This window comes from Gossypium arboreum, chromosome 4 (genome assembly GCF_025698485.1).
Source record: "Gossypium arboreum isolate Shixiya-1 chromosome 4, ASM2569848v2, whole genome shotgun sequence".
In the NCBI taxonomy this organism is placed as follows: Eukaryota; Viridiplantae; Streptophyta; class Magnoliopsida; order Malvales; family Malvaceae; genus Gossypium; species Gossypium arboreum.
Genome location: NC_069073.1, coordinates 106683827 through 106711811, shown reverse-complemented (window position 1 = coordinate 106711811; position 27985 = coordinate 106683827). Strand labels below are relative to the sequence as shown.

Below are 27985 nucleotides of genomic sequence, written 5' to 3'. Positions count from 1 at the left end.
GTACGGGGAGATTTTTTTTGCTATTATCCCTTTTTCAAATGGAAAAAGGTAATAAGGACTAAATTTTAAATTTTAAAAGAATATAGAAACCTTATAAATCAATTTAAAATACGTATCCGTTCCTTAACAATTATCATAAATTTTAAATTTTGTAATTAACAAATGAGTATAAATGATATAATTTAATTCAAACTTCATTTTTATTATTAATTAAAAGGTTAATGTGCAAATTTACTTAAAGTTGAAAGTTTGCATTATATCTAATCCATATTTGTCATTATACCTTTGAGATAAAAATAAATTTACAACTGCATTTTAAATTTATTATGAATTTTTACACTTGACTTTTGTTATTCAATTTTAATTTTAAATCATTTTAAAGACAAATTTAATAATTAAAATAATAAATTAATATAGTATCGACAATTAATAAAAAATTTATTTATATTTTTAACTTTTCAAGTTTTTCTTTTATTAAATAAAAATTATTGGTTAATTTATTATCTTATTAAATAAAAATATTTATTTCAATATTTTATAATTTAATTTATTATTAACTAGTAAAATAAAATACTTGAACCCAAGTTGAATAGTTTGTATTTGAATCATTGTTGTATCAAAATAAATAAAAATAACACTAGAAACCCTATCACATGCATATGTATGTAGAAATCATGTATTTAAAATACAAAAGTTTATTTAAAAATAACATAAATAAATAATAAAATATATGATTTGAAACTAATAAATAATAACACGTAAAATATGTAGGATATTAAAATGAAAAATAAATTAAATTGTGACACCAATTTAATCAATAATGTTATTAATATAAAAATTTTATCACATGTGTATGCATATGAAAACCATTTCTTTAGACCACAGATATATAAAAATATAAAAAAAAACAAAAACACCTACATAATCATATAACTTACTTTACAAATAAAATTGGTTTTGTTAATTTCCTAACTAAGTTGAGACTTGATAATGAGTGACACAAATTCAGTTAAAAACTTAATAAATAGTATACATATGCTAATATAACTTATTAAAATTTTAAATAAAAAATAAAAATTACGTTAGCTCAAATAAATGAAAAGATTTTATATGTATGATGGTTCTAGTTCAAATCTCATAATGAATAATCTTTTATTAATCTATAAAATATAAAAAGACAAAACACCAACATAATCATAAAATAGATTTTAGTAATTCCCTAATGTCGATAAGTGACACCGACCATTTAAAAGGCTTAATAAAATAGTATATATAGATACTTGAAATAATATATTTTTATTAAATTTTATTTTCAAATCATGAAAATCAACATTAGTTGGTAAAGTTTAATGGCAAAATTCAGAAAAAAAATTTAGTGATAAAATTCAATGTCATAAAAGTTGTGTGATAAATTTAGTCATGTTCTCAAATTATAATGACAAATATTAATTAAAATAAAATATAGTAATAAATTTAAATATTCACGTGGTAAATTACATACTAACCCTTAATTAAAGGGTATTATTGGTAGTTTCAGTTAAACAAATCAACACTCAATATTGGTATTTGATCAAACGTCAGTTCTCCAAATGCTACAGCATTTTCTTATTTAATTAACAACACCTGATGCGATGTTCCTTTTCTCAGATTTCACCATCCCATAGTTCTTCAATGCTTCTATATGCACCCAATGTTTCGTGTACGAAAACGGAGCCTTTGATCAGCCTCTCCTGCAACATCCAAAAATTACATCATTTTCTTTTAACCTTAATCTACTCCAATAGAAACAGAATTGGATTAGCTTTTTTAGCTTGCCTGCTCTATTTCAGCAAACTTAGCCAACAAGTCTTCGGGTATGGACCAATCGAAAACATCAAAGTTTTGTTTGATCCTCACTTCATTTGTACTCTTAGGCAAAACACTATGACCCTTTTGCAGCCCCCAACGAAGGGCAACTTGAGCAGGGGACTTGCCCAATTTCTCTGCTACCATATTCACAACTGGATTCTTTAAAACTTCTTTCTTCACGAAACCTGTGCCTGGAGAGCCCAGCGGTGAGTACCCCTGAAACAATGGCACATTAATAAACTTAAATTGCTTGATACATATATGCATTCATCGCTTCATACTCACAGTTAAGTGAACTCCCTTGGATTTACATAATGCATGTAGCTTAGGCTGTTGCCATATAGGATGGCATTCAACTTGAACCACAGCTGGAGGAATTCGAGCCACCTCGAACAGATCTTCAAGCTTCTTGCAAGAGAAATTGCTTACTCCAATAGCTCTAGCCTTTCCGGAGTCGTAAAGTGCCTCCATTGCTCTCCATGTACTGGTTATATCAGGTTGTGTTAGGTCCTTTTGTTCAAAGCCAACTGCTTTCTTTCCCATGCTGACCGGCCAGTGCATCTTTCAATGTTAAAGAATCGCCATTTATGGTAAGAAAACATTTACAAAATCTACTTTGTGATAAGGGCAAGTCGAAAACATGGTTGCCATTAGCTTATACTTACCAGATAGAGATCTATATAGTCCAGTTGCAGGTCTTGCAAGGTACCATTCAATGCCTCTGGTACGTCCTCCGGTGCATGATTAGTGTTCCTGAAGAAAATACAGTACATTCATCTTTAAGCCTTCAAACGTTCTTCGGGTAGCAAATTCAATATACAAAACGCTTGAAAAGGATTTCGAAATCGGGACAAACCATAGCTTGGAAGTGATCCAAAGTTCTTCACGCTTCACCACACCATCTTCAGAAAGCTTCTTTAGAACCAAACCAATCTGCATGAGCAAACCAAAAGTTAAGGTGATATAAGAAATGAAACTTGAGTACTTAAGATGAGGAACCAACAAATTGTGAATTTTGTTTCATGCAATTACCTCTTTCTCGTTCCCATAGACTTGAGCACAGTCGATATGCCGGTATCCATGCTGCATTAAAAGCCAATATCAATCAATCTGCTATTTCCCAAAATTTTCTACTAGTCATCATGCTTCTTTGTTTCTTTAGGCTTAGGCCTTTTATGTTACCCCCAAAAAAATTTGTTTATCGCTTTCTTTTTCTCCTACCCAAGACCATTTAGGATAAATAGGATATTTCTACAATAACATGTGGTCAATATTCTATGGAATATTTTAATGAATTATCTAAAATATCAGTTAGGAGTTTATCATAGCTAGAAATTTTGACTCAAGAATCAAAACCCATACAATAATCTTTGAGTGTGCTCAAAGAGAGAGATGCAAAGCAAAACAGCCCCCAGAGTCCAATCCATGGTAAATTATGCAATATCAAGAAAGAGAACAAGGGGTGGGGGGATGGGAAAGAATTAAGAGAAATCATCATGCATAGAGTAGATATGAGAAACAATACCTTAATAGCAGTGGCCACTGCATTGCCAACGACTCCAGGAGCAGCCTGCCAAGTTCCTAGGCCAACAGAGGGAATCTTAGCCCCTGTATTAAGATCAAAATATCTAATTGCCGCAGCCATTTTCACCACAGAATCATCACCTGTGGAGTCCTTTTATATAGAGAGTAGAGACAGCAACTAAACGAGGTTGCCACAAAATACTAGAGTTGAAATGAAGATGTACATCTTTCACGTTTGGGAGAGACAACATGTGTGGTTGGGTTCGTTTGAGTTGGGATAATTATGTTGGGTTAATTCATGTTTATTTATTTATTTATTTATTTATTACATGTTTTGATTCTTTTCATTTTTAAAGGTGATTTTAGTTTGATTTTAGTAGGGTCAGAAACAGTGGTTTCAAGACTATAATTTTAACGAATAAGTTTGTAAATATTATTATTTAATATTTGTAAGTTAAATATGGTATTATTGTGAATTTTGATTTTATAGATTTTATCAATTAATCAGTTAGTCAAAGTACAAGTTGTTTGTACAAAAAATCAGTAGTTTTGAAAAAGGAGGTTTTGAGACCTCATTCACATAAAACGAGCCCATAAGTTATATTTTTGAATGTTTACGGAGTTATTATTTTAGTGAATTGAAGTTTGGTATGAAAATTTTAGAGTTTAGATGGTTAATCAAAGAAAAAAAAGACTAAATCATAAAAATAATAAAAGTTAATTATTATTGATTTCTATAAATTAAAAAAGCTTAAATGGTAATGATGTGAAGACTTATATGACAAACAAACCAAAATGGGAAAAGCATGTACAGTTAGATTTAACAGTAATAATGGTTGAAAGCATGAAAACATAAAATCATCACCTTATTTTGTCTTCCACCAAAAAGAAAAAAATATAGAAACACCATTGTTGAACACTCGAGGTTTGTCCAAACTTAAATCTTTGCATGGTAAGTCTTTTTAAGCATTTTTTTTTTGTAAATTTTATGTTTTTGAGATTGTTACAACTAGGTTCAGTTAAGTCATACCTCCGTTTTTTAAACTTTCAAAGATTTAAATAGTTGTCATTGATGTTATTTGAAGTTTTTGAATGTTTATGGTAGATTTTGAATCTTAGAATTGAAATAGGATTAATTTGTTAAATAAATTTTGTTAGTTTTGAGTTTAGGGACTAAATTGTGAATATATTGAAATTGGTAGGAAATTTTTATAAATTGTGGTAATAGGAGGCTGTATATGGACATAATTGAAGTGGGTTTAAAATTTGGAGTTCATATTTAGAAGATATGATAAGTTCGGTTTTAGGGACTAACTTGAATAAAATGAAAAAGTTTAAGGGGCATTTTAATAATAGAAGTACATTGATATATACTTATAATAGGATGATATAAGGTGTTTGGAATTGATAAATTGAATTGAATTATTGAATAGATTGGAAATTGGACTAAACTGAAGATAATTGGGGAAATGACAAAAGTTGTTGATTAGTCCTTAAAAGAGTCATTTGTTTGTTGTCTTGACAAGGTAAGTTCATATAATATGTTTGTATTAAATTTTTATACATTTAGAATTATAATTGTAATTATGTTTAATTGAAAATTTAATTATTTACGATTTAGTACAAAAAGGTAAGGTAAAGGATTAAATTGAATACGATGAATTGCAAACTGAAATAATTATAGAATTGACCTTAAATTGGATTAAAATAAGATATATTATGTAATGATGTGATTAAATGAGTTGAATTGATTCGATTTAGACATGTTGATAGTGATAAAGATCGAATTGAATATATGTGAAAGTATGATATAATGTTGTAAACGTGAAATTGAATCAGTATGGTTATGTGATGTGCTATTATATTTGAGAATTTATTGTTTGGTTGATGAAATCATGCAATGAAAATGAGAAAATGTTACCCTATTAAATGTTCAGAAAAGGTCAGGTATAGTTGGTATGCCATAGGATAGGAAGAGTTCAAGGTTATACGACTACGTACCAAGGAGTGTTGAGCACCCTATTTATCAGTTATACCGACCAGTGTTGGACACATCTATTTGTCGATTTTACCAATCAACATAGGGCGCAACTTATTATTTTTTAAATTATTCGACAGACACTGGATGCCTAATTGGTGTGTTGTTGGATCCGTGTATCTGTCCGAGTCCGAGTCAGGTTAATAGGGACATCTATATTGTAAATGGAATAAATGATATTTAGATTGATTTGAAACGATGATCGAATAATACTTATACATATTGGGAATTAGTTATACAAGCTTAGGGGGCCAATATGGAAACATGATAAATCGATGAATGCGATTTGAAATTCGTATTATGAAATGAAGTAGTAATTGACATTAAATTGACAATTGATATATATTTGGTATAAAGATGAATTAATATGATACAAGAATGAAGTTCATATGATTTAATATGAGAATTCAAATTATGAAATGAAAATAATGCTTGACATTAATTTGAAATGGGATGTATTGTGGGTAATTATTGTATAATATGATTAAGGTAGTGAATTGATTACATAATTATTTATTTTGTGAATGATAATGAAATGTTGAATTAAGTGAATTGAAATGTTATATGATTGAGTTACTATATGGTATGATAAATGTTGAACTCACTTATTTGATATTTGATTTGCCATGATAGGCAACTTTACTAAGCTAAGTAGTATGTAGTGTATATTTATAACCTACGGTAAGTTACTTGGTTTAGTACCTGTAAACTTATTAAGCATTGAATATGCTTATCTCGTTTGTTTTTCCTTTTCTCTGTAGATTGTCAACTTGAGAAACACATCAAGCGGATTGTCCGAAGTTCACACTATCCCAATATTGATAGTAATATTTCAATTGTTTAAAACTCGATATTATAGCATGTATATAGGCGATTCATTTTTTGGTCAATTTTGAATGTTAGAACTTTTTTTTTGGGTGGAATTGAATGTTAGAACTTTGGTTCTTGATTGTGGTTTGTGACTTGAATGACTATATGTTCTATATATATATATATATAGGCTATTTTGGGTTGATGGTTTAAAGTTACAAGTTGAAGTTGCAATTTGTTATAATGGTTGTCATGTATAAGGTTGTATTTAATGATTACTATGGTATGCATATATATGGTAAATGATGAAATGATGATAGTATGTGTGGTGTGGTATGCTTAATTTTGGATTGTGAAGTGGTTAGCAAATGGTTAAACTTGGAAGAAATGCTTGGTTTATGTGTTCGTTGATACTTCTAGTATATGCAATTTTGGTACTAAATTGTTTCATGAATTTGGTAAGTTGTGCATATGTACCAAAGTAATTGTGTGTTTGAGATTTATGTATGGATAATTTTGGTAAGAGTTAAAGCATGTTTTAGGTTGATGAAAAGGTAAAGTTCAGAAGGTATTTATGGTAAAATGCATATTGATGTTTATATATGCTTGTATGGATGGTTATGTTGGATGTTTTATATTGGTTGTGATGGTGCCAAAATGGTACATTGGTTAGACACTTAAGAATGATATTTTAAATAGTGTTTTGGGTATGTTTTGGTGTATTTTGAATAGGTTTAAAAATTGGTATGAAGTACATTTATGGTGTATGAGTATTAGTGTTTTGTAAGTTGCCTTGTAGGGTATTTATAGGTATACACAGTTTGTTACACGGTCTGACACATGGTCGTGTGCCTTACACAGGCAGATGACATGCCATGTGGTGTGTATAATTAGTGACAATTAGGTCCACATGGCCACAGTTAGTTACATGGTCTGACGACACAACCGTGTGACCCTAAATTACACGACATCAATCTGTTACATGATTGGGGGACATAACTGTGTGGTTCAGCTCCACATAGCTTCAACCTGTCACACGGCCTGGCCAAACGGCTGTGTGACAGCCCTAATGTGACCCTAGTCGGGAAGTGGTTTCAGGACCACAAAACCGAGTCATAAAAATAATTAACCGTCATATTTGATGCTTATTATATGTATATATGCATGTGTGAAAATTTCATATTTGAATTTTGTTAATTGTAAGTGAATTTTAGTAAATAAGACTTATGTGAGAAAATTTAGAAATGTGCTAGGCAAATGTAAAGTGGCTTATTAATGCATGTTATAAAAATGATGGGTTTGCATGTCAAATTACCCAAAATTTGAGCTAGTGGCCAGCCATGCTATGGGTCATAGAATATTATAAACATGTTGTGTTAATGTTTTATGTTAGAAATAATAAAATAAAAGGGTTAGTAATAAAATAAGGAGATGAAGGGTGATGAAAACAAAGAAAAGAAAAAAAAAGTGTTCATCCTTTAACATCTTTGGCCGAAAATTCTAAGGAGAAAGGAAGAAAGAAGGAGTTCTCTTGCTTCATGTTCGGCTTGGATGAGGATTAGGAAGAGGTAAGTACCTTGAAATTCTTGGAAAATTATGTATAAAGAAGGTGGCTAGTTCAAGTTCTATTCATTCCATGGATTAAATTTTGATTGATTGGAGGTTTAATATTCGGCCAAGTAGTTTGAAGCTCTTAGTACATATATTTTTTTCTTCTTTCTTGAAGGTTGAAATTGGGTTGTTCTTAAGGGGTGCCGAATGTGGTCATTGAAGGGCCTTGAGGAACAATATGTGTGGCTTAGGTTATAACATTCGGCCATGGTAGTAAATGGAAGAGATAAATGGTAGCTAGGTGAAGTAGAGTCTAGCAAATGAGCACATATGTGCATTAGTTACTAAATGGAGAAAAATCGGCTAACAAGTGTGTACTAAGGCCGAATATGATTTTGAATATTATTGAGTAATGTATGTGTTTTGAATTGATGGAATGGAGAGGATGCTTTAATTGTGTTATGAACAATTATATGCTAAATTAAGGTTTGCTAAGCTAGCTATTAAGGTGAAGTGCAAATGTTAGTATTTGATTACTAGTGTATATATGTGTATTAGCCGAGTTTTGAACTTGAAACAAAATGGTATTTAGTCAATACAAGTAACCATATTGTAGAATGTATTAAGTATATAATCGGCCTCAACATAGACATGCATATTCGGCCACATGAATGAATACATAGATTGATGTTGTACGTTCGGCTATAGGTAAGCATATTGATGGCTTTATCTTGACTTAGAAAATCGGCTAAAGGAGAATATTGGCTAATATGTCGAATTTGATTCATGATTTCATACACATATGACTCTAATGCCTAATATATATGGGCTAAGTACCTTAAATTTCTCTTTGATGTTCAAAATGATTAAATCAATTTATTTGTTAAATTAAGCTCAAGAGCAAAGGAGAACTAAATCCGATAAAGGAAAGGAAAAGGTGATCGAATAGCCGTTGAAATCGTTCGACAACATCCGAGGTAAGTTTTCGAGTAATGGAACTTAGATTATGATTCGATTAGATCATGTTATAAGCAAATCAAAATCATGCTCTTTGTATGTAGCTATTGAGCCGAAAATGATAATGCTTGATAAGTGACTTGTGTTGGAATTCTAGTTATGAAAATGAAATATAGATGTGTCATGATTTATTGATATGTGCATGAATATTCGGATGATAACCGGGCTAAGTCCCGAAGGTGTTTGTGCTAGTGACTAATTCCGGGCTAAGCCCCGAAGGCATTTGTGCTAGTTACTATATCTGGGCTAAGTCCCGAAGGCATTTGTGCGAGTTACTATATCCAGGCCAAGTCCCGAAGGCATTTGTGCGAGTTACTATAACCGGGCTAAGTCCCGAAGGCATTTGAGCGAGTAGCTATATCCGGATAAATCCCAAAGGTACTTGGTTTGGGAATGAGCAATCTTGCTGTAATAATTTCAATTAATACGCTCGTAAAACCCCAACGATGAGGTATGTTTTGTATATGCATTGGAATAATTGATTCCTTTTAAATAGTATTCGCTCAATCGATTAACAAGCTTCCGGCCTTTAGTCAAGTTGATTCCTTATGTATGAATATAAGGGTTGGAAATGTGAAGTAGGTATGATTGTGAGAATATGTGTATATGAAATTATTCGTTTAGTCATATGAATGCTATACTTCAGTTGTGCATGATTTCATTACTCAAAACTTACTAAGCATTAAATGCTTATTCCGTTTCTTTGACTCTTTGTTTTATAGATTTTGGTTAAATCACCTATCGGATTCGGGAGTGTCAAAGTCAAGTCATCCACACTATCAAAGCCCTTTTGGTACTCTTTTAGTTGAACTCTGAAAATGGCATGTATAGGACTACCCTTTTGTTGTTGGTCATGTACCTTTCGGTAATGTATATATTTGGATAGCCATGCGAAAATGGCTTATATATATTTTGAGCATAGTGTTATAATCATTTTGTATGTTGTTCATGGAGTGTTATGGAAATGTTGGTAACAATTAGCCATTGGAATGGTTAATCACGATCATTTTGGTGCTATGTATGACAAAATTTTAGTTGATCCATGGAAAACCATGAAATAGGTAAAGTTTACCTTAAAAATAGATGCTGACAGCAGCAGTGATGTGGATTTGAAAAATCACTAAAAATAGTAGGAATGGAATTAAATAGTGATTAAATTATTTAATCGAACCTTGATGAACCTATTTTCATATGAAAGTAACGAAACGATCATATGAGCCTTATTTTATGAGATGTTTAAGTTTTCGTGAAATAGGGATAGAGCGATTTCTGGATCCCCTGTTCCGACTTTGGAAATTCACTATAAATTAACCAGAGATAATTAGAAGTCATGCCCTATATTTACAGATTCCTTTTCGAGTCTAGTTTCTTTAGAAACAAACGTCATAAGCATTGAAGCCCTGTACAGGGAGATATCTAAGTCGTAATGCATGAAGGTCAGAGTAGTCAAACCCTGAAACAGGGGAGAATTTAACTAATAAAATGTACTAATTGGCTTGACCAAAAATTCTAGAAAAAAATTTGTCGATGGAAATTTGAGTATAGCTTCAGGAAAAATTTACGGAACTGGTTTTCGAGTTTTGGAACTCGAGATATGATTTTTAAGATGACAGTGACGCAGTTAGCCAGCTTGTCTGGAAATTTTAAAATGGACTGTGCAAATAAATGAATTAAGTCTGTTAGCACCTCGTGTTCGACTCCGGCAACGGTCTTGGGTACGGGGTGTTACAATTTTATTGGTATCAGAGCTACGGTTTAGTCAATTCTAGGACTACCGTAATACGTTTGGGTCTAGCTATACATGCCATTATGTGTTTATTTGATAGTGTGGTGATTTCTGACAGTTAAAAGTGTGTTTACTTATAGAAATGGATCCCGATCCCAACCGAGTGGTAGCTGATGATCTTGAGAGTGTAGCGCCTGCTCCCGCGCAAGGGACAGCACCGGCGGACTCTTAACCTATTGCTAGTAATCAGAATGATGAAGCTAGACAAGCTTTTTATAGCGTGATGAATGATTGGTTCAACCAATACATTCGAACTAATACGGCTGTTCCACAACCTCCATTCCCGACTAATACAACCCCCGCACCTACAATACCTCCGATGAATCGACCAAATAAGGTCAAATAAGCCCCAGTTGATGAGAATCCGAAAACACGGGGCTACTGAATTTAAAGCTACGGACAGCGATGATGCCGAGCAAGCTGAATTTTGGTTGGACAACACTATTCGGGTACTCGATGAGCTATCTTGCACGCCCGATGAGTGCCTAAAGTGTACTATCTCCTTGCTACGTGATTACGCCTACTATTGGTGGAATACGTTGACTTCACAGCCCAGAGAGCAAGTAACTTGGGAGTTTTTCGGACCGAGTTTGAAAAAAGTATATCGGTCGAGATTCATGGATCAAAAACGGAAGGAATTTCTTGAACTTAAACAAGGTTCCATGTCGGTTACTGACTATGAACGAAAGTTTGTAAGGCTTAGCCGGTACGCTAGAGAATGCATTTCTTCAGAAGCTGTGATGTGTAAACATTTCGAGGATGGAGTGAACGATGATATAAAGCTGTATGTTGGCATTTTAGAAATCCGAGAATTTGTGGTACTTATCGAACGAGCTTGCAAAGCCGAAGAGCTCAGTAAGGAGAAAAGAAAAGCTGATATGGGAGCAAAGGAGTTTCGTAAGAGATCTGCGGGAAAGCCCTTTCAATAGTCATCGAAGAAATTTAGAGATGACTTAGGCCGGTCTAGAGACACTTCGGGTTTTTCTAGACGAGATCGTGATCGACCCCCTGTGAGTACACGAGTCACTTCAGTCACCAGTGTTGGAAATGATCGTCGAGACAGAACGGAGTGCCAGTATTGTGGTAAATGGCATTCGGGGAGTTGTAGATTCCATGACCGCTCCTGTTACAAGTGCGGATCAGTTGACCACTTTATTAAAGATTGCCCGAGATTGTTTGAACAGAATGTAAATCAGAGTGGGAAACCGGGTGCTACCACTGCTCGAGAAAGACCATCTAGAAACACGGGAAATGCTAGTGGCGGTCAGAGAGGATCTAGAGATGCTACAACCAGATCTGAGGCTCGTGCTCCTGCTAGAGCTTATGCTATACGCGCACGCGAGGATGCTTCCTCGCCAGATGTTATTACCGGTACTTTTACTCTTTTTGATACTAATGTGATTGCTTTGATTGACCCTGGTTCTACTCATTCTTATATATGTGAAACCTTAGCATCCAAGAAGATTTTACTTGTTGAGCCTCTCGAGTTCGTAATTGAGTGTCGAATCCTTGGGTCGTTATGTACTTGTTGACAAAGTGTGTAAGAAATGTCCCTAGTAATTGAGGTTCTGTTTTCGGCCGATTTGATGCTTTTACCGTTTGATGAATTTGATGTTATCCTCGGTATGGATTGGTTGATCAGTACATGATGCAATTGTAAATTGCAAAAGAAAAACCATTGATTTGAGGTGTGTAAATAACGAGATAATCCGAGTTGAGTCTACGGACTTGAATGGGTTGCCACCGTAATATCATCGACGTTGGCTCGAAATATGTAAGAAAGGGTGTGAAGCATACCTTGCGTATGTACTTGATAACAAAGAGTTAGAAAAGAAACACGAATCTGCGCGGTGGTTTGTGAATACCGGATGTTTTTCCGAAGAATTACTGGGTTTACCACCTATTCGGAGGTAGAGTTTGGTATTGAGCTTGTACCAGGACTACACGATTTCGATAGCTCAGATCGTATGGCACCAACCGAGTTAAAAGAGTTGAAAGCTCGGTTGTAAGAGTTGATGAGATAGAGGTTTCGCCGACCAAGTTTCTCACCTTGGGGTGCACCAAGATTGTTTGTGAAAAGAAGGACGGAACCATGAGGTTGTGCATCGACTATCATCAGCTGAATAAAGTGACAATAAAGAATAAATATTCGTTACCGCTTATTGATGATTTGTTTGATCAACTAAAGGGAGCCTCGGTGTTTTCAAAGATAGATTTGAGATCGGGTTATTATCAGTTGTGAATTCGAGATTCGGATATACCCAAAACTACTTTCAGAACGAGATACGGTCACTATGAGTTCTTAGTGATGCCGTTTGGACTCACTAATGCCCCTGCGGTATTTATGGATTTGATGAATCAGATCTTCAGACAGTATTTGGACCGGTTTGTAGTTGTGTTTATTGATGACATCTTGGTCTATTCAAGAGATGAGACCGAACATGCTGAGCATTTGAGATTAGTGTTGCAGATTTTACGGGATAAGCAGTTATATGCCAAGTTCAGTAAATGTGAATTCTGGTTGAGAAAAGTTAGCTTTTTGGATCATGTGGTATCTGCATCGGGTATTCGAGTTGATCCAAGCAAAATTTCAGCCATACTTAACTGGAAGCCTCCGAGAAATATCACTGAAGTTCGGAGCTTCTTGAGACTTGCCGGTTACTACAGACGCTTTGTAAAGGGTTTCTCGATGATAGCCACATCAATAACAAAACTACTCCAAAAAGATGTTAAGTTTGAATGGATAGAAAAGTGTCAGAAAAGTTTCAATCAATTGAAAACTCATTTGACTGAAGTTCCAGTACTAGTGCAGCCCGAATCAGGCAAAGAGTTTGTCATTTATAGTGATGCATCCCTACTTGGGTTGGGTTGCGTATTGATGCAAGAGGGTCGAGTTGTGGCTTATGCGTCGAGGCAATTGAAGCCACATAAGAAAAATTATCCAACCCATGATCTCGAACTGGCTGCCATCGTATTTGCTTTGAAAATATGGCGACACTACTTATTTGGTGAGAAGTGCCATGTATATTCGGATCACAAAAGTCTCAAATATCTGATAACTCAAAGAGACTTGAATCTGCGACAAAGACGTTGGCTTGAGTTGTTAAAGAATTATGAGCTTGTCATTGACTATCACCCGGGAAAGGCTAATGTGGTTGCGGATGCTTTAAGTCGTAAATCACTGTTTGCTTTACGAGCGATGAATGCACACTTGTCTGTTCTATCCGACAATATGTTAGTAGCAGAATTAAAGGCTAGACCATTGTTGATTCATCAAATTCGTGAAGCTCAGAAAGTCGATGATGAATTAGTTGCAAAACGGACTGAATGTGTTCCGAATATGGAATCAGAGTTTCAAATTGATGATGAAGATTGTTTGAGGTTCAGAAGTCGTTTGTGTGTTCCAAGAAATTCGAACTCATTTCGATGATTACGAACGAAGCTCATTGTAGCCGAATGTCAATTCACCCGGAGTACGAAAATGTACAATGATCCGAGACGTCGCTTTGGTGGCATGGTATGAAACGAGACATTTCGATTTTGTTTGAAGTGTTTAATATGTCGCAAGTGAAGGCGGAACATCAAGTGCCTACGGGTTTACTTCACCGATCATGATACACGAATGGAAATGGGATCGAGTCACGATGGATTTTGTATCCGGGTTGCCGATGTCGGCAAGTAAGAAAGATGCGATTTGGGTTGTTGTTGATAGACTGACTAAGTTGGCTCATTTTATTCCCGTACGTACGAATTATTCACTGGATAAACTAGCTGAATTGTATGTTTCTCAGATTGTAAGATTACACGGGGTACCTATTTCTATTGTGTCGGATAGAGATCCGAGATTCACCTCACGATTTTGGAAGAAATTGCAAGAAGCTTTGGGTACCAAGTTGCATTTTAGCACCGCTTTTCATCCACAAATCGATGGTCAATCCGAGCGGATAATTTAGATACTCGAGGATATGTTGAGATGTTGCATCCTTGAGTTTAGTGGTTCATGGGAACGGTATTTACCTTTGATTGAATTCGCTTACAATAATAGTTTTCAGTCAAGTATTAAGATGGCACCTTACGAGGCTTTGTACGGTCGTAAATGTCGTACACCATTGTTTTGGACCGAGCTCAGTGAAAGTAAAATTTTCGGAGTTGATTTAATTAAAGATGCTGAACAGAAAGTAAAAGTAATCCGTGAAAGTCTGAAGGCAGCCACAGATCGTCAGAAGTCGTACACGGATTTGAAATAAAAAGACATTGAGTATCAGGTGGGAGACAAAGTGTTTCTTAAAGTTTCACCTTGGAAAAAGATACTCAGATTTGGGCGTAAGGGCAAATTGAGTCCGAGGTTCATCGGGCCATATGAAATATCCGAACGAGTTGGTCCAGTTGCGTATAGATTGATTTTACCCCCTGAACTTGAAAAGATTCACTACGTCTTTCATGTTTCGATGCTTCGACGTTATAGATCTGATCCATCGCACATAATTAATCCATCAGAGGTTGAAATTCAATCCGATATGAGTTATGAAGAAGAACCAATTCGTATCCTAGCTCGTGAAGTGAAAGAGTTACGAAACAAAAAGGTTCCGTTAGTAAAGGTATTATGGCTCAAACACGGGATCAAAGAAGCTACTTGGGAAACCGAGAACTCTATGAAAGAACGTTACCCAAACCTATTTACCGGTAAGATTTTCGGGGACGAAAATTTCATAAAGTGGGGGAGAGTTGTGACATCCCTAATGTGACCCTAGTTGGGAAGTGGTTTCGGGACCACAAAATCGAGTCATAAAAATAATTAACCGTCATATTTGATGCTTATTATATGTATATATGCATGTGTGAAAATTTCATATTTGAATTTTGTTAATTGTAAGTGAATTTTAGTAAATAGGACTTATGTCAGAAAATTTAGAAATGTGCTAGGCAAATGTAAAGTGGCCTATTAATGCATGTTACAAAAATGATTGGTTTGCATGTCAAATTACCCAAAATTTGAGCTAGTGGCCGGCCATGCTATGGGTCATAACATATTATAAACATGTTGTGTTAATGTTTTATGTTAGAAATAATAAAATAAAAGGGTTAGTAATAAAATAAGGAGATGAAGGGTGATGAAAACAAAGAAAAGAAAAAAAAAAGTGTTCATCCTTTAACATCTTTGGCCGAAAATTCTAAGGAGAAAGGAAGAAGGAAGGAGTTCTCTTGCTTCATGTTCGGCTTGGATGAGGATTAGGAAGAGGTAAGTACCTTGTAATTCTTGGAAAATTATGTATAAAGAAGGTGGCTAGTTCAAGTTCTATTCATTCCATGGATTAAATTTTGATTGATTGGAGGTTTAATATTCGGCCAAGTAGTTTGAAGCTCTTAGTACATATATTTTTTTCTTCTTTCTTGAAGGTTGAAATTGGGTTGTTCTTAAGGGGTGTCGAATGTGGTCATTGAAGGGCCTTGAGGAACAATATGTGTGCCTTGGGTTATAACATTCGGCCATGGTAGTAAATGGAAGAGATAAATGGTAGTTAGGTGAAGTAGAGTCTAGCAAATGAGCACATATGTGCATTAGTTACTAAATGGAGAAAAATCGGCTAACAAGTGTGTACTAAGGCCGAATATGATTTTGAATATTATTGAGTAATGTATGTGTTTTGAATTGATGGAATAGAGAGGATGCTTTAATTGTGTTATGAACAATTATATGCTAAATTAAGGTTTGCTAAGCTAGCTATTAAGGTGAAGTGCAAATGTTAGTATTTGATTTCTAGTGTATATATGTGTATTAGCCGAGTTTTGAACTTGAAACAAAATGGTATTTAGTCAATACAAGTAACCATATTGTAGAATGTATTAAGTATATAATCGGCCTTAACATAGACATGCATATTCGGCCACATGAATGAATACATAGATTGATGTTGTACGTTCGGCTATAGGTAAGCATATTGATGGCTTTATCTTGACTTAGAAAATCGGCTAAAGGAGAATATTGGCTAATATGTCGAATTTGATTCATGATTTCATACATATATGACTCTAATGCCTAATATATATGGGCTAAGTACCTTAAATTTCTCTTTGATGTTCAAAATGATTAAATCAATTTATTTGTTAAATTAAGCTCAAGAGCAAAGGGGAACTAAATCCGATAAAGGAAAGGAAAAGGTGATCGAATAGCCGTTGAAATCGTTCGACAACATTCGAGGTAAGTTTTCGAGTAATGGAACTTAGATTATGATTCGATTAGATCATGTTATAAGCAAATCAAAATCATGCTCTTTGTATGTAGCTATTGAGCTGAAAATGATAATGCTTGATAAGTGACTTGTGTTGGAATTCTAGTTATGGAAATGAAATATAGATGTGTCGTGATTTATTGATATGTGCATGAATATTCGGATGATAACCGGGCTAAGTCCCGAAGGCGTTTGTGCTAGTGCCTAATTCAGGGCTAAGCCCCGAAGGCATTTGTGCGAGTTACTATATCCGGGCTAAGTCCCGAAGGCATTTGTGCGAGTTACTATATCCGGGCCAAGTCCTGAAGGCATTTGTGCGAGTTACTATAACCGGGCTAAGTCCCGAAGGCATTTGAGCGAGTAGCTATATCCGGCTAAATCCCAAAGGTACTTGGTTTGGGAATGAGCAATCTTGCTGTAATAATTTCAATTGATACGCTCGTAAAACCCCAACGATGAGGTATGTTTTGTATATGCATTGGAATAATTGATTCCTTTTAAATAGTATTCGCTCAATCGATTAACAAGCTTCCGGCCTTTAGTCAAGTTGATTCCTTATGTATGAATATAAGGGTTGGAAATGTGAAGTAGGTACGATTGTGAGAATATGTGTATATGAAATTATTCGTTTAGTCATATGAATGCTATACTTCAGTTTTGCATGATTTCATTACTCAAAACTTACTAAGCATTAAATGCTTATTCCGTTTCTTTGACTCTTTGTTTTATAGATTTTGGTTCGTCAGTTATCGGATTCGGGAGTGTCAAAGTCGAAGTCATCCACACTATCAAAGCCCTTTTGGTACTCTTTTAGTTGAACTCTGAAAATGGCATGTATAGGACTACCCTTTTGTTGTTGGTCATGTACCTTTCGGTAATGTATATATTTGGATAGCCATGCGAAAATGGCTTATATATATTTTGAGCATAGCGTTATAATCATTTTGTATGTTGTTCATGGAGTGTTATGGAAATGTTGGTAACGATTAGCCATTGGAATGGTTAATCACGATCATTTTGGTGCTATGTATGACAAAATTTTAGTTGATCCATGGAAAACCATGAAATAGGTAAAGTTTACCTTAAAAATAGATACTGACAGCAGCAGTGATGTGGATTTGAAAAATCACTAAAAATAGTAGGAATGGAATTAAATAGTGAAAAAATTCTGTAATTGAACCTTGATGAATCTAGTTTCATATGAAAGTAACGAAACGATCATATGAGCCGTATTTTATGAGATGTTTAAGTTTTCGTGAAACAGGGCCAGAGCGATTTCTGGATCCCCTGTTCCGACTTTGGAAATTCACTATAAATTAACCAGAGATAATTAGAAGTCATGCCCTATATGTACAGATTCCTTTTCGAGTCTAGTTTCTTTAGAAACAAACGGCATAAGCATTGAAGCCCTGTACAGGGAGATATCTAAGTCGTAATGCATGAAGGTCAGAGTAGTCGAACCCTGAAACAGGGGAGACTTTAACTAATAAAATGTACTAATTCAATCAACCAAAAATTCTAGAAAACAATTTGTAGATTGACATATGAGTCTAGTTTCAGGAAAAATTTACGGAACTGGTTTTCGAGTTTTGGAACTCGAGATATGATTTTTAAGATGACAGTGACGCAGTTAGCCAGCTTGTCTGGAAATTTTAAAATGGACTGTGCAAATAAATGAATTAAGTCTGTTAGCACCTCGTGTTCGAATCCGGAAACGGTCTCGGGTACGGGGTGTTACAGGCTGTGTGACCGTTGTTTTGCATTTTTGCCACAATTTTCTAAAATGTTTCAAATTAATCTTTGTTTTGTTCAGGATTATTTTAGAGCTTCCGTTGGCTCAATTTAGCATTGATAATGCATGAATAACATGTTTTTGACTATATGATTGATGAATGATTATCAATTAGAGAAATTTGAATTGATATAGCATGATTTTGTTCTATTATGTGTTGTAGTATTCTGTAACTCTAATCTGATGATAGAGACGGTGAGGGGTGTTACATAAATTATTTTGGATTTGAAATTTGAATTTTTTTTAAAATTTTAACAATTATAATAGAATCAATCATTACCATATTGAATTGAATAAGTTAACTAACTAACCAAGGTAAATTTGAGAGAAAATTTCAAATTGAAAATCTAAAAAATTGTTAGGGCTTCAATATTGCCATCAAGCTAAAGTTTAATTAGATTTTGTTGGATCATTATTGGTTTGTATAATTTTGAGTTCATGTCACTTTTGGCTCAATTATCCAAATCGTTTTAAATTTAAATGGTTTTAAATTTTGGTTATTTTGAGGTCAAATAATTTCAACTAAGGTTAAGATCTAAAAAGTTTCACTTATTGCCTTCTATGCTCAAATTAAATTAGATTTTTTTCCGTCAAACAAATTGCATCATATTTAAGCTTAATTTGAGGAAATCAAAATTTTGAGTTGGAATTAAAATTAATATTTTAAAACAAGTATATGAAAATTGATTTATTCAAATTATTGGATATAGACGCTACTAAATTTTTTTTATTTTTAGTAATTTATATTGATAGTCATTCAATTATTGGTAAATTTCTTTCAAATTGATATTGAATTTTTTTCTACAATAGTCTCAACATTTGATTGTTTTTCCAATTTGATCTTGAACTTGAATCGTGTCGAAGGTTGTAAAATTTTCAAAAATATATATAAATAAATTTTTACTTTTAGATTTTTATACATATTTCTTTATTTCGTAACCATGATATTATATGATATTAGAGTGTTAAATCATTATAGTATAAATGAATCCAATAACAAAGACCAAACTGTTAAATTCTGAAATTAATATGAATCAAAAAAAAAAAAGAAAAAAGAAAAAAAAAGAACCAAGTTGTATCACTTTAAAAAGGTGTTCGGATGCCAAAGCTTCTCGGATAAAGAGTGAGTGTGGAACACTTGAATCAATTGGTACTTAAAATTTGGGGTGAGCATTGATCAAATTGAATCGAACCAAGTAAAAAAAATCCAAGATAATAAGTTACAAGTTCTATTTCATCATTCTAACCCGATTTGAAATTTTCTGAATCGAGTTGGGTAAAATGAGATTTGAGTCAAATCAAATAAATTTATTCGAGTTAAATTAAAAAGATTAAAGTAATCATAAATCTTATTGACAATATGACTAAATTCCAAGTTAAAAACATAAATACCACGTAAAAAAAGATAATCAATATGATAAGCCTAGTTTGATAATTTACTTATTTAAGGCCTCAATTTTATCATTCGGAATTTAAAAAAATTAATTTAGGATTTTAATATTTTTAAGATTTTTAGTAATTTTAATTCTTGAATATATGTTTATAAAATTTTGGAAAAATATTTTATAAATTTTTTGAATTTTGAAGATCATTTTTTTGTTTAATTGTTTTTTAGAGAGACCAAATTGCACAATTTTGAAATTGTCAGAGACTTAATGGGGTATTTCCATCATTTTGTTATTCGGGTTGTAAAATTCAACTTACACATCACGGGCATCTTGCTTTTTTTTTTTATGTTATATGGACTTATAAGTGATTGTTGAGAGTGAAGATATTATACATAAGGTGAATATGCCACCAAAAAGTTTTCTTTTAATTCAAAATGATCCATATGTAGAATCAAAACAAGTGAATGTTGAGATTCACGCAGGAGCATGCACTTTAAATTTGAAAGGCATTGGAGCACCATGCAAAGAAATTACTACATGTATCATTGGGAACATGATGAGATTCATTGTGAACCCTCGTGTACCATTCGAAAAAAAATTATTTCTTTGCATTACCAACATTTCTCCACTTACGCAAAGAAATTAAAAATTTTGTAAACATGAGAAAATGTAAAACGTAAGAAGAGAAGCATCAAAATTAGCCGCTTAAGCACTAATATTTGTGGATTTGAACTAGTACGTAGTGAAATAACTGATTTTTTTATTTAACAAGTGAATGAATCTTGAACCTATTAAGATAGGGGTTAACTCATGACATACGACTAATCTCAGATTCAATTGATATTCCACGATAAATCAACAAGTTTTAGCCAATATACATCGGTGGCCGCCTCCAAACGTGTGAATGTTTAAAGTAAAAATGTGCAAATAAAAATGTAAATATTTAAGTGCGGTATTTGAAAGCACACATGTCAAATTGTAATATAGTTTTGTTTATAATGAAACGCTTGGTAAGTATTTCGAGGATCGTAACTAAGGAATTTCAGATTGGAGAAATTATTATTAAATTAATTACAAAAAAAGTATCTAATCGAGTCCCGAATTAGTAGTGTGAATCCAAATTAAAATATTAAGTAAACTAATTAAATTACTTAACTTAAATTAACCTATTGAAATTTCTTGTTTCTAGTGTCAACAACAAGCTTCTAGCCTATGATCGATTAAATTCCTAATTAAAGTTTTAATATGAATTAGCTATTAATTAACTAGTATTACCTCTCGGCATCTACTAATTAATTAATATACAGATACTCGCTTATCTTTTGATCTCACTTTCTCCATCGAGATAAATTATGATTTAGTCGGCAAACTTGTCTCTCGACCTCGTTTAACCTTTGATTACTTCTTAGAGTGTTAAGCCTAGGGTTTAAGAATACATAATTTATATAAACTAATTCTATAATAAACCCTTATTTTTTCATTAATTAATCAACTTAATTAATTAATCAGTTCAATAAGCGAATCATGCAAGATATGAACAAAGCGAAAGAAATTATTCTAATATTCATACAACGATTAATTGATCAGGTAACTAAATATAAATAAAAGAATGAAATAAAATAGTAGAAAGAATGTTCATTGATAATATATTGATGCGCGGATCTAAAGCAATCTTTGCTCGCTGTTGTCTTCACATCGAAATAGGAATAATTCTGATTAAACAAACATAAAAAGAAAATACAAATGAAAACTAAAGAAAACTGTTTAAGTCTAACTCTGCATATCAATTCTAGTGACCCTAAGGTGACTTATATAGGCTACAAGCTATTTGGTAACCACTTAACCTAGATACACTTTGGGATTCTAATTAATGCAATATTCTAAGAAATGCTTGGGGTCCAAATAAGAAAATATCCCAAAATTATTGTCCAAGGAATCAACCACATTTCTTCCATGCTATGTCGCGTCATCGCGACGTCCAAAAGCGCATGTCGCGACGTTGTGTCTTTTTCAGCCTTAGTAGCTTCATCGTCCTGTGTTGCAACACGACTTCCTTCCTGTGTTGCAACACGACTTCCTTTCTTTCGTAACCCGATCATTGTTCCTTGTATCCTTGGGCCTGAATTGGCACCTACACACTCAATTAGCCCATTAGTACTTCCCTAGGCTTGAGTTGGCCTTACAGGTCATCGAAACATCAGAAAATGCGTAAAAACACTTATTTTACTAATAATTAAATCCTAGGATACTAATACTAAAGATGCAGTAATTAATTATGAAATTCCTAGAAAACAAGCTCGTTAAGTGTCGAAATGTACTTAAATTACCACTGCAATTGGCACAACTTTAGTAACCTTGTTGCATCAAGTTGACATTTCAGTCTCAAGTTGATCTTGGGCCTTCAATGCCTAAGGTTATGATCCAGTCAATGCACATTGGACATAGACTCAAATTTGGTCTTATCTCAATCGCTAATGTAGTCTTGTCTATTCTCATTCATCTAACGAACACTCAAACTCAATGCCACAATACATAATCATCAAATTATAACCTTGAAGAACCTTTAATGGTATGACCCTTTGTCGAATGAATATTACCATGTCTTTGATACTAAAAAACGCATCCTTCTAGATGTGGCACCAACTGCACTCTTGCGGCATCCCACTAGATGCGTCCCCCTGGACGTAGTTTATGCCAATTGCCCTTTACGACACCAACACTAAGGTTCTCAACATGGGAAATTTAGACACATTGGTCATCCCCAACTTAGGCCTTTTCGACCTCTCTATAGTCACCCCATTGGGTGGCAATCTTGGTTAACCGTAACACATGCAACACTACTGTACTAGCTCAATCTCAATCTCAGACTTTGAAGCTCATACACGTAAACTCTGGCATGCCACTCATTTCTCTACACAATCTTATAGGTTGCATGAACAAGACATCCCCCATTTGTTCTCTTATTCAAGCTCTCGAACTATGTTTCTCTAGTCTTCTCTAGCTCAAAACTCGGTGATACTTTGGACTAAGTCCACAAATCTCATGTATTAGTAGTGCATCATGGATAAGGGTATTGTAAGTTTTATCCAAAAAACAAGGACCCAACAACTCACTCATGCTCCTTCGTCTAACTCGAACTCAAGTCTTACTTCTGTCTTGCTCAACTTAGTAGGTTCGCTGACTTGCACAACACAAAATACAAGATTGGCTTATCATGCCACAATCTCAAGTGGTCCTCTGACCACTTAATCTCGCTAGGCCTTCTAAGCCTATCTTGAACGCAATGGCCTACTGGCTAACACAGATGGAGTTTGCAACTGCTCTAACACTACTTAAGCGCATTCTTGCACTACTCAGGTACCCTAGAACTCAATTTCCTCAAGAGCACACTTCACTTTGTCACATACCGAAATGACCCGTCCCATCGAAGATCTCCACCACCAATCTCGTATTTGCCAACGTTGGCCTCGCACACATGGACAATGTTGGAGCTCTTGGATTGTCCACCATGGCAACCATAGTTTTTCAATATGCCCAATGAAATATTTCTTATATGGAAGATCAATTCAAACCACAACCACAGAGCATACTTTGAGTAACCTTCAGCTTTAATATTGCTTGTTGTCTGAATAAGGTAAAAGAGAATAAATTATTGTATTAAAAAACCACACTAGGTTCAATTCCAAAGAAAGATTAGAGGGGTCATAGACGGTCCCGCTTAAAACGTAATCTACTAGACAGAATCTCCCTCCAATTTAATTTAATAGCACAATATATCACTACAATTGTACCCCCAAAAAATACTGAAAGAAAGAAAAAATCAGAATCTTATACGTTGTTTTTCCTCTATTGTTGTTGGTACAATTTTTCAGGAGTAGAAGATGTCATATCGTTCTGCATACGCTAATCAATGGACTGACTTCGATGTATTTTTCCTCCCCTATCATGGTGAGCATTGGAAGAAGATGACTACTATTTACCCGAGTAATAGTAAGGTCACATATTCTGTGGGCGCTAAGAATCTGGTTCAAAATGTCATCTTCATTGTTCGTAGCCGATTATGAACTTGTTCATTGTGACAGATATGTTTAAACAGTAGTTGGGGCCTTGCTTCTAAATTGTTAGAAATATAAATGCTGACAAGAAAAAAACAATTGAGCCTAAATAATAAAAGAATCACTGTGTTGTGGGATAATCACTGCCTTAGAAGCAAATCCGTCCTGATCGGTGTAATTGAGTAGTGAATGTTGCCTCCAAGGTTAACACAGTACTTCAATATTTGTACACTCAAGACAATTGGTATTGCTCTTCTCGCAAAGGAATCAGAACCAAAAAACAAAAGCTCTGAAAGAAATAGACGAGTTGTGGGAGAAAAGATTGCTTGTTGTTGTTAAAAAATGAGAATAGTGATCTACTATTTATATTGTTTTCTGAAGGAGAAAATGGTAAAATAGCAATGTCAATTTCCAAAAATAGTAAATGATTAATATTCTGCAATAGTCAGAGAATTTACCTCAACTGAAAATATTCTGAAAAACAAAAAAATATTTCTTTCCATTACCATCAGGATTAAGATAAAAAAAACATTCATTATCTTTCTTCTAAACGAAAATATATTTCTAACTCCCAAATTACTTATTCAAATTGATATGAGAAAAATCAAATAATTAAATTCAATTAACTCAAAATTAAAAAAAAAAATTATTTTTCCAATAGACTTGACTTTTGCTGAGCCCACTTAAAATGCAATTATAATGAAAGAGATCCCTGGTCCAGGATTTTAGTGCCGGCCTATGCAGGGCTTCGTGTTACACCATCCATTTGATCATATTTAGATTTACTGCATAATCCTATCATCATAGATACTTTTTTTTTTCCTGTTAGAAGCCAACAATGAGTTTCTAATATTATTACATACCATAAAGTTATAGTCACCATAACTACATCCAAAGATCATATAGCATACTTAAATAGCAAAGGACTGCTTTACAAGAGCCATGGCAATATCTTCCCAAACATTTAAAAGCATTGTTGGTGGGCATACATATATATATAGGCATATATAATTGCTTAGACCTTATAGTTTTGGTGTATGTTCAAATCTCACCATCCCATAGCTCCTCAAAGGTCCTGTATGCCCCAAATGTGTCATGAACGAATCCGCTGCCTCTGATCAGCCTCTCCTGGAAGACATAAAACAAGCAATACATAATCCAAACTACACCCGAACCCCACATATTTTGAATCAGACACTAAAGTAATCCGGCCACGAAAAGAGGGTAAGAAACTTACCTGCTCAATTTCAGCAAACTTGGGAAACAATTCTTCAGGTATGGACCAATCAAAAACATCAAAGTTCTCTTTGATCCTTGTTTCATTTGTACTCTTAGGCAAAACACTGTGACCCATCTGTAGCCCCCAACGAAGAGCTACCTGAGCAGGAGACTTGCCCAATTTCTCTGCTACCATATTCAGAACTGGATGCTTGAGGACTTCTTTCTTGATGGTTCCGGTGCCTGGGGAACCCAATGGTGAGTATCCCTGAAACAATGAGAAGCAACTCACTGGTCATATGCTAGAAATGATGAGTGTTTGAGAACCAATAAACATAAACACATAGCTTTTCCTTTACATTCATCTTTAATTTTATTTTAGATGGTTGGACTTATCTAGTACAATTGTAGAAGCAGGCATCACAAAAATAATTGTGAATTTGAGCACCAATCGGTGTTTGTTGCTTTTGTGCTGGCATATGCGTACTCACAGTTATATGAATTCCCTTGGATTCACAGAATGCATGTAGCTTAGGCTGCTGCCAGACAGGATGGCATTCCACTTGCAGAACAGCAGGAGGAACACGAGCTACCTGCAGCAGATCTCCTAGCTTCTTAGACGAGAAATTGCTTACTCCAATAGCTCGAGCTTTTCCAGAGTCGTATAGTGCCTCGATCGCTTTCCATGTACTAGGAATGTCAGGCTTGGTCAGGTTCTCAGGCTTAAAACCAACTGAACCCTTCTTCATGCTGGCAGGCCAATGAATCTTCAAGCATTAAACAATCAAATAATCAATTCAACATTTGCTTATGTTAGGCCAAAATGGAAGAAAAATGGTAAATACCAGATAGAGATCTAGATAGTCCAGCTGCAAGTCTTGTAAGGTGTTATTTAACGCCACCGGTACATCTTCCGGTGCATGATTAGTGCACCTGCAGAAAGTTTTAAATCATCGGCAGATCCATATAACATGCCTCAAAAACAAGATAAAACTTGTAGTATCCTAAACAGAATTCAATTTTGAAGTGGCTTATTCGTGTATGGTATATGTAAAACACTTGGAAAAGGGTTTTGAGATTGAGGCAAACCAGAGTTTGGAGGTTATCCAAAGATCTTCACGTCGCACAACACCATCTTCAAACAATTTTTTCAGAACAGAACCAATCTAGATCAACCAAAATTATGGGGATATCAGTAAATTCCTTTCTTATTATAATCATCATCGAAATCAAAGCATCAAAAGCATGCCGAACATAAATTCTACAGCAAAAGATACAAATAAATGAATTATACGAATTTGACTATTAAAAGAAGTTGAAAATTCAACCCGGAAAAGGAATTGCAGCAAAGGTCATTACCTCTTTTTCATTGTCATAGGCTTGAGCACAATCAATATGCCGATACCCGATCTGCATATACAGAAAGATAAGCAGTCAACCTAAAAAAGACACCACAGCTTCAGTTCCTACAAAATTATCCAGAAAAAAATATATATATATATATATATAATAAATAAAAATACCTTGATAGCAGCAGCAACAGCAGCGCCAACTACGCCAGGAGAAGCCTGCCAGGTTCCGAGTCCTACAGAGGGGATCTTAGCTCCGGTGTTCAGCTCAAAGTATCGGATTGCCTGAGCCATTTTGTTCATAGAGAACCGATGAATGGACTGTTGTTTAAAGTAAAAGAGAGCTGCGGAAATGATCAGTAAAGGAGAAAAAACATGTTCTAGTATCAGAAACGTAACGGGGTTGATAATTGCCTATTTTGGTACGTCTATTAACATTGTATCTAGCTTTAATGGTACTAAAAATGGCATCATTTGACGCGTGTGCCTATCCTATGCTATCAAGTGACACTATTTATCAAGAAAAGAATTTAAAGAATCAAGTCACGACCATTTTGTTTTCAAGGAAAAATATCTCAAACTTAAGTGTCTTCTTTTACGAACAAAAGAATTTCATGGTGTTCATATTCATAATTTAAAAAATCATTTTCTTATTATTTTCGTCCCAAAGAAAATTGATACAATAAAAAAATTTACTTAAAATTTCAAGTTATTTATTAAAAAAATGAGGCCTAATGATTTTTCTCTAAAAAGTCATTTTAGTCATTCATTTAATTTTATCTCTTTTAACACTTAAATTTGTATTGTTTGTTAAATTACTCCAAAATAGATGGACAAGTTATCATTTGTTAACTTTGCTAACATGACATACACATTAACGTTGGCAATTAATTAATTTTTTAATTTAAAAATATTTTAATAATTTGTAATTTTCTAAAACAAATTAATTTTTTTATATTTTAAATTTTAAATATTAATTAATTGTTGATTTGGCATTCATGTGGCAATCCACTTGTATACAAATGTTAAATTTTCTATTAATTTTGGAGTGATTTGATAAACAAAACAAGTTTAAGGGCTAAAAAAAAGTGACAAATTAAATCGAAGGCTAAAATTATTTTTTAAAAATATAGAAATTAAATAACTAAGAACTCTTTATTGTCTAAACTTAAGTTGTAGGCGATTGAGTTTAAACCTAAAACAATTTTGTTGAGGTCTCCTCAATGAATTGGTTTTCTCCCCATTGGAGTTTTGTTTTACAACTCTGCTAAGAGTTTAAGTGCTCAAAGGGATGGCAGATTCACAAAGTGGAAGCATCTCGTCAAGTGCTTGAGAAGACAAACTATGCGTGTTATGCATGGTCACCCTCCAAAGAAACA

The 27985-nt window shown here is 33.9% G+C and overlaps 2 protein-coding genes across 3 annotated transcripts; both read right to left on the bottom strand.

The window, feature by feature from the left end:
- Window positions 1-1430: 1430 nt before the first annotated feature.
- On the bottom strand, window positions 1431-3669 carry LOC108459365 (NADPH-dependent aldo-keto reductase, chloroplastic-like). Its single transcript, XM_017758724.2, has 7 exons — window positions 3374-3669; window positions 2881-2931; window positions 2705-2781; window positions 2514-2601; window positions 2134-2409; window positions 1816-2064; window positions 1431-1730 (listed from the first exon to the last, which is right to left on the bottom strand). Exons 1-7 carry the CDS (start codon window positions 3491-3493, stop codon window positions 1644-1646), a joined length of 948 nt encoding a protein of 315 aa, XP_017614213.1. The 5' UTR covers window positions 3494-3669; the 3' UTR covers window positions 1431-1643.
- A 21240-nt stretch (window positions 3670-24909) lies between these two features.
- Window positions 24910-27090, bottom strand: LOC108457895 (NADPH-dependent aldo-keto reductase, chloroplastic-like). Of its 2 annotated transcripts, none has more exons than XM_017757096.2 (7): window positions 26781-27090; window positions 26617-26667; window positions 26347-26423; window positions 26103-26190; window positions 25749-26024; window positions 25277-25525; window positions 24910-25167 (listed from the first exon to the last, which is right to left on the bottom strand). In XM_017757096.2, the coding sequence occupies exons 1-7, from the start codon at window positions 26907-26909 to the stop codon at window positions 25081-25083; spliced, it is 957 nt and encodes a 318-aa protein (XP_017612585.1). In that variant the 5' UTR covers window positions 26910-27090; the 3' UTR covers window positions 24910-25080. The 2 variants fall into 2 exon arrangements, with proteins under 2 accessions (XP_017612585.1, XP_052882412.1); XM_053026452.1 differs by having other exon boundaries at window positions 26617-26696; window positions 26781-26911.
- Window positions 27091-27985: the final 895 nt, after the last annotated feature.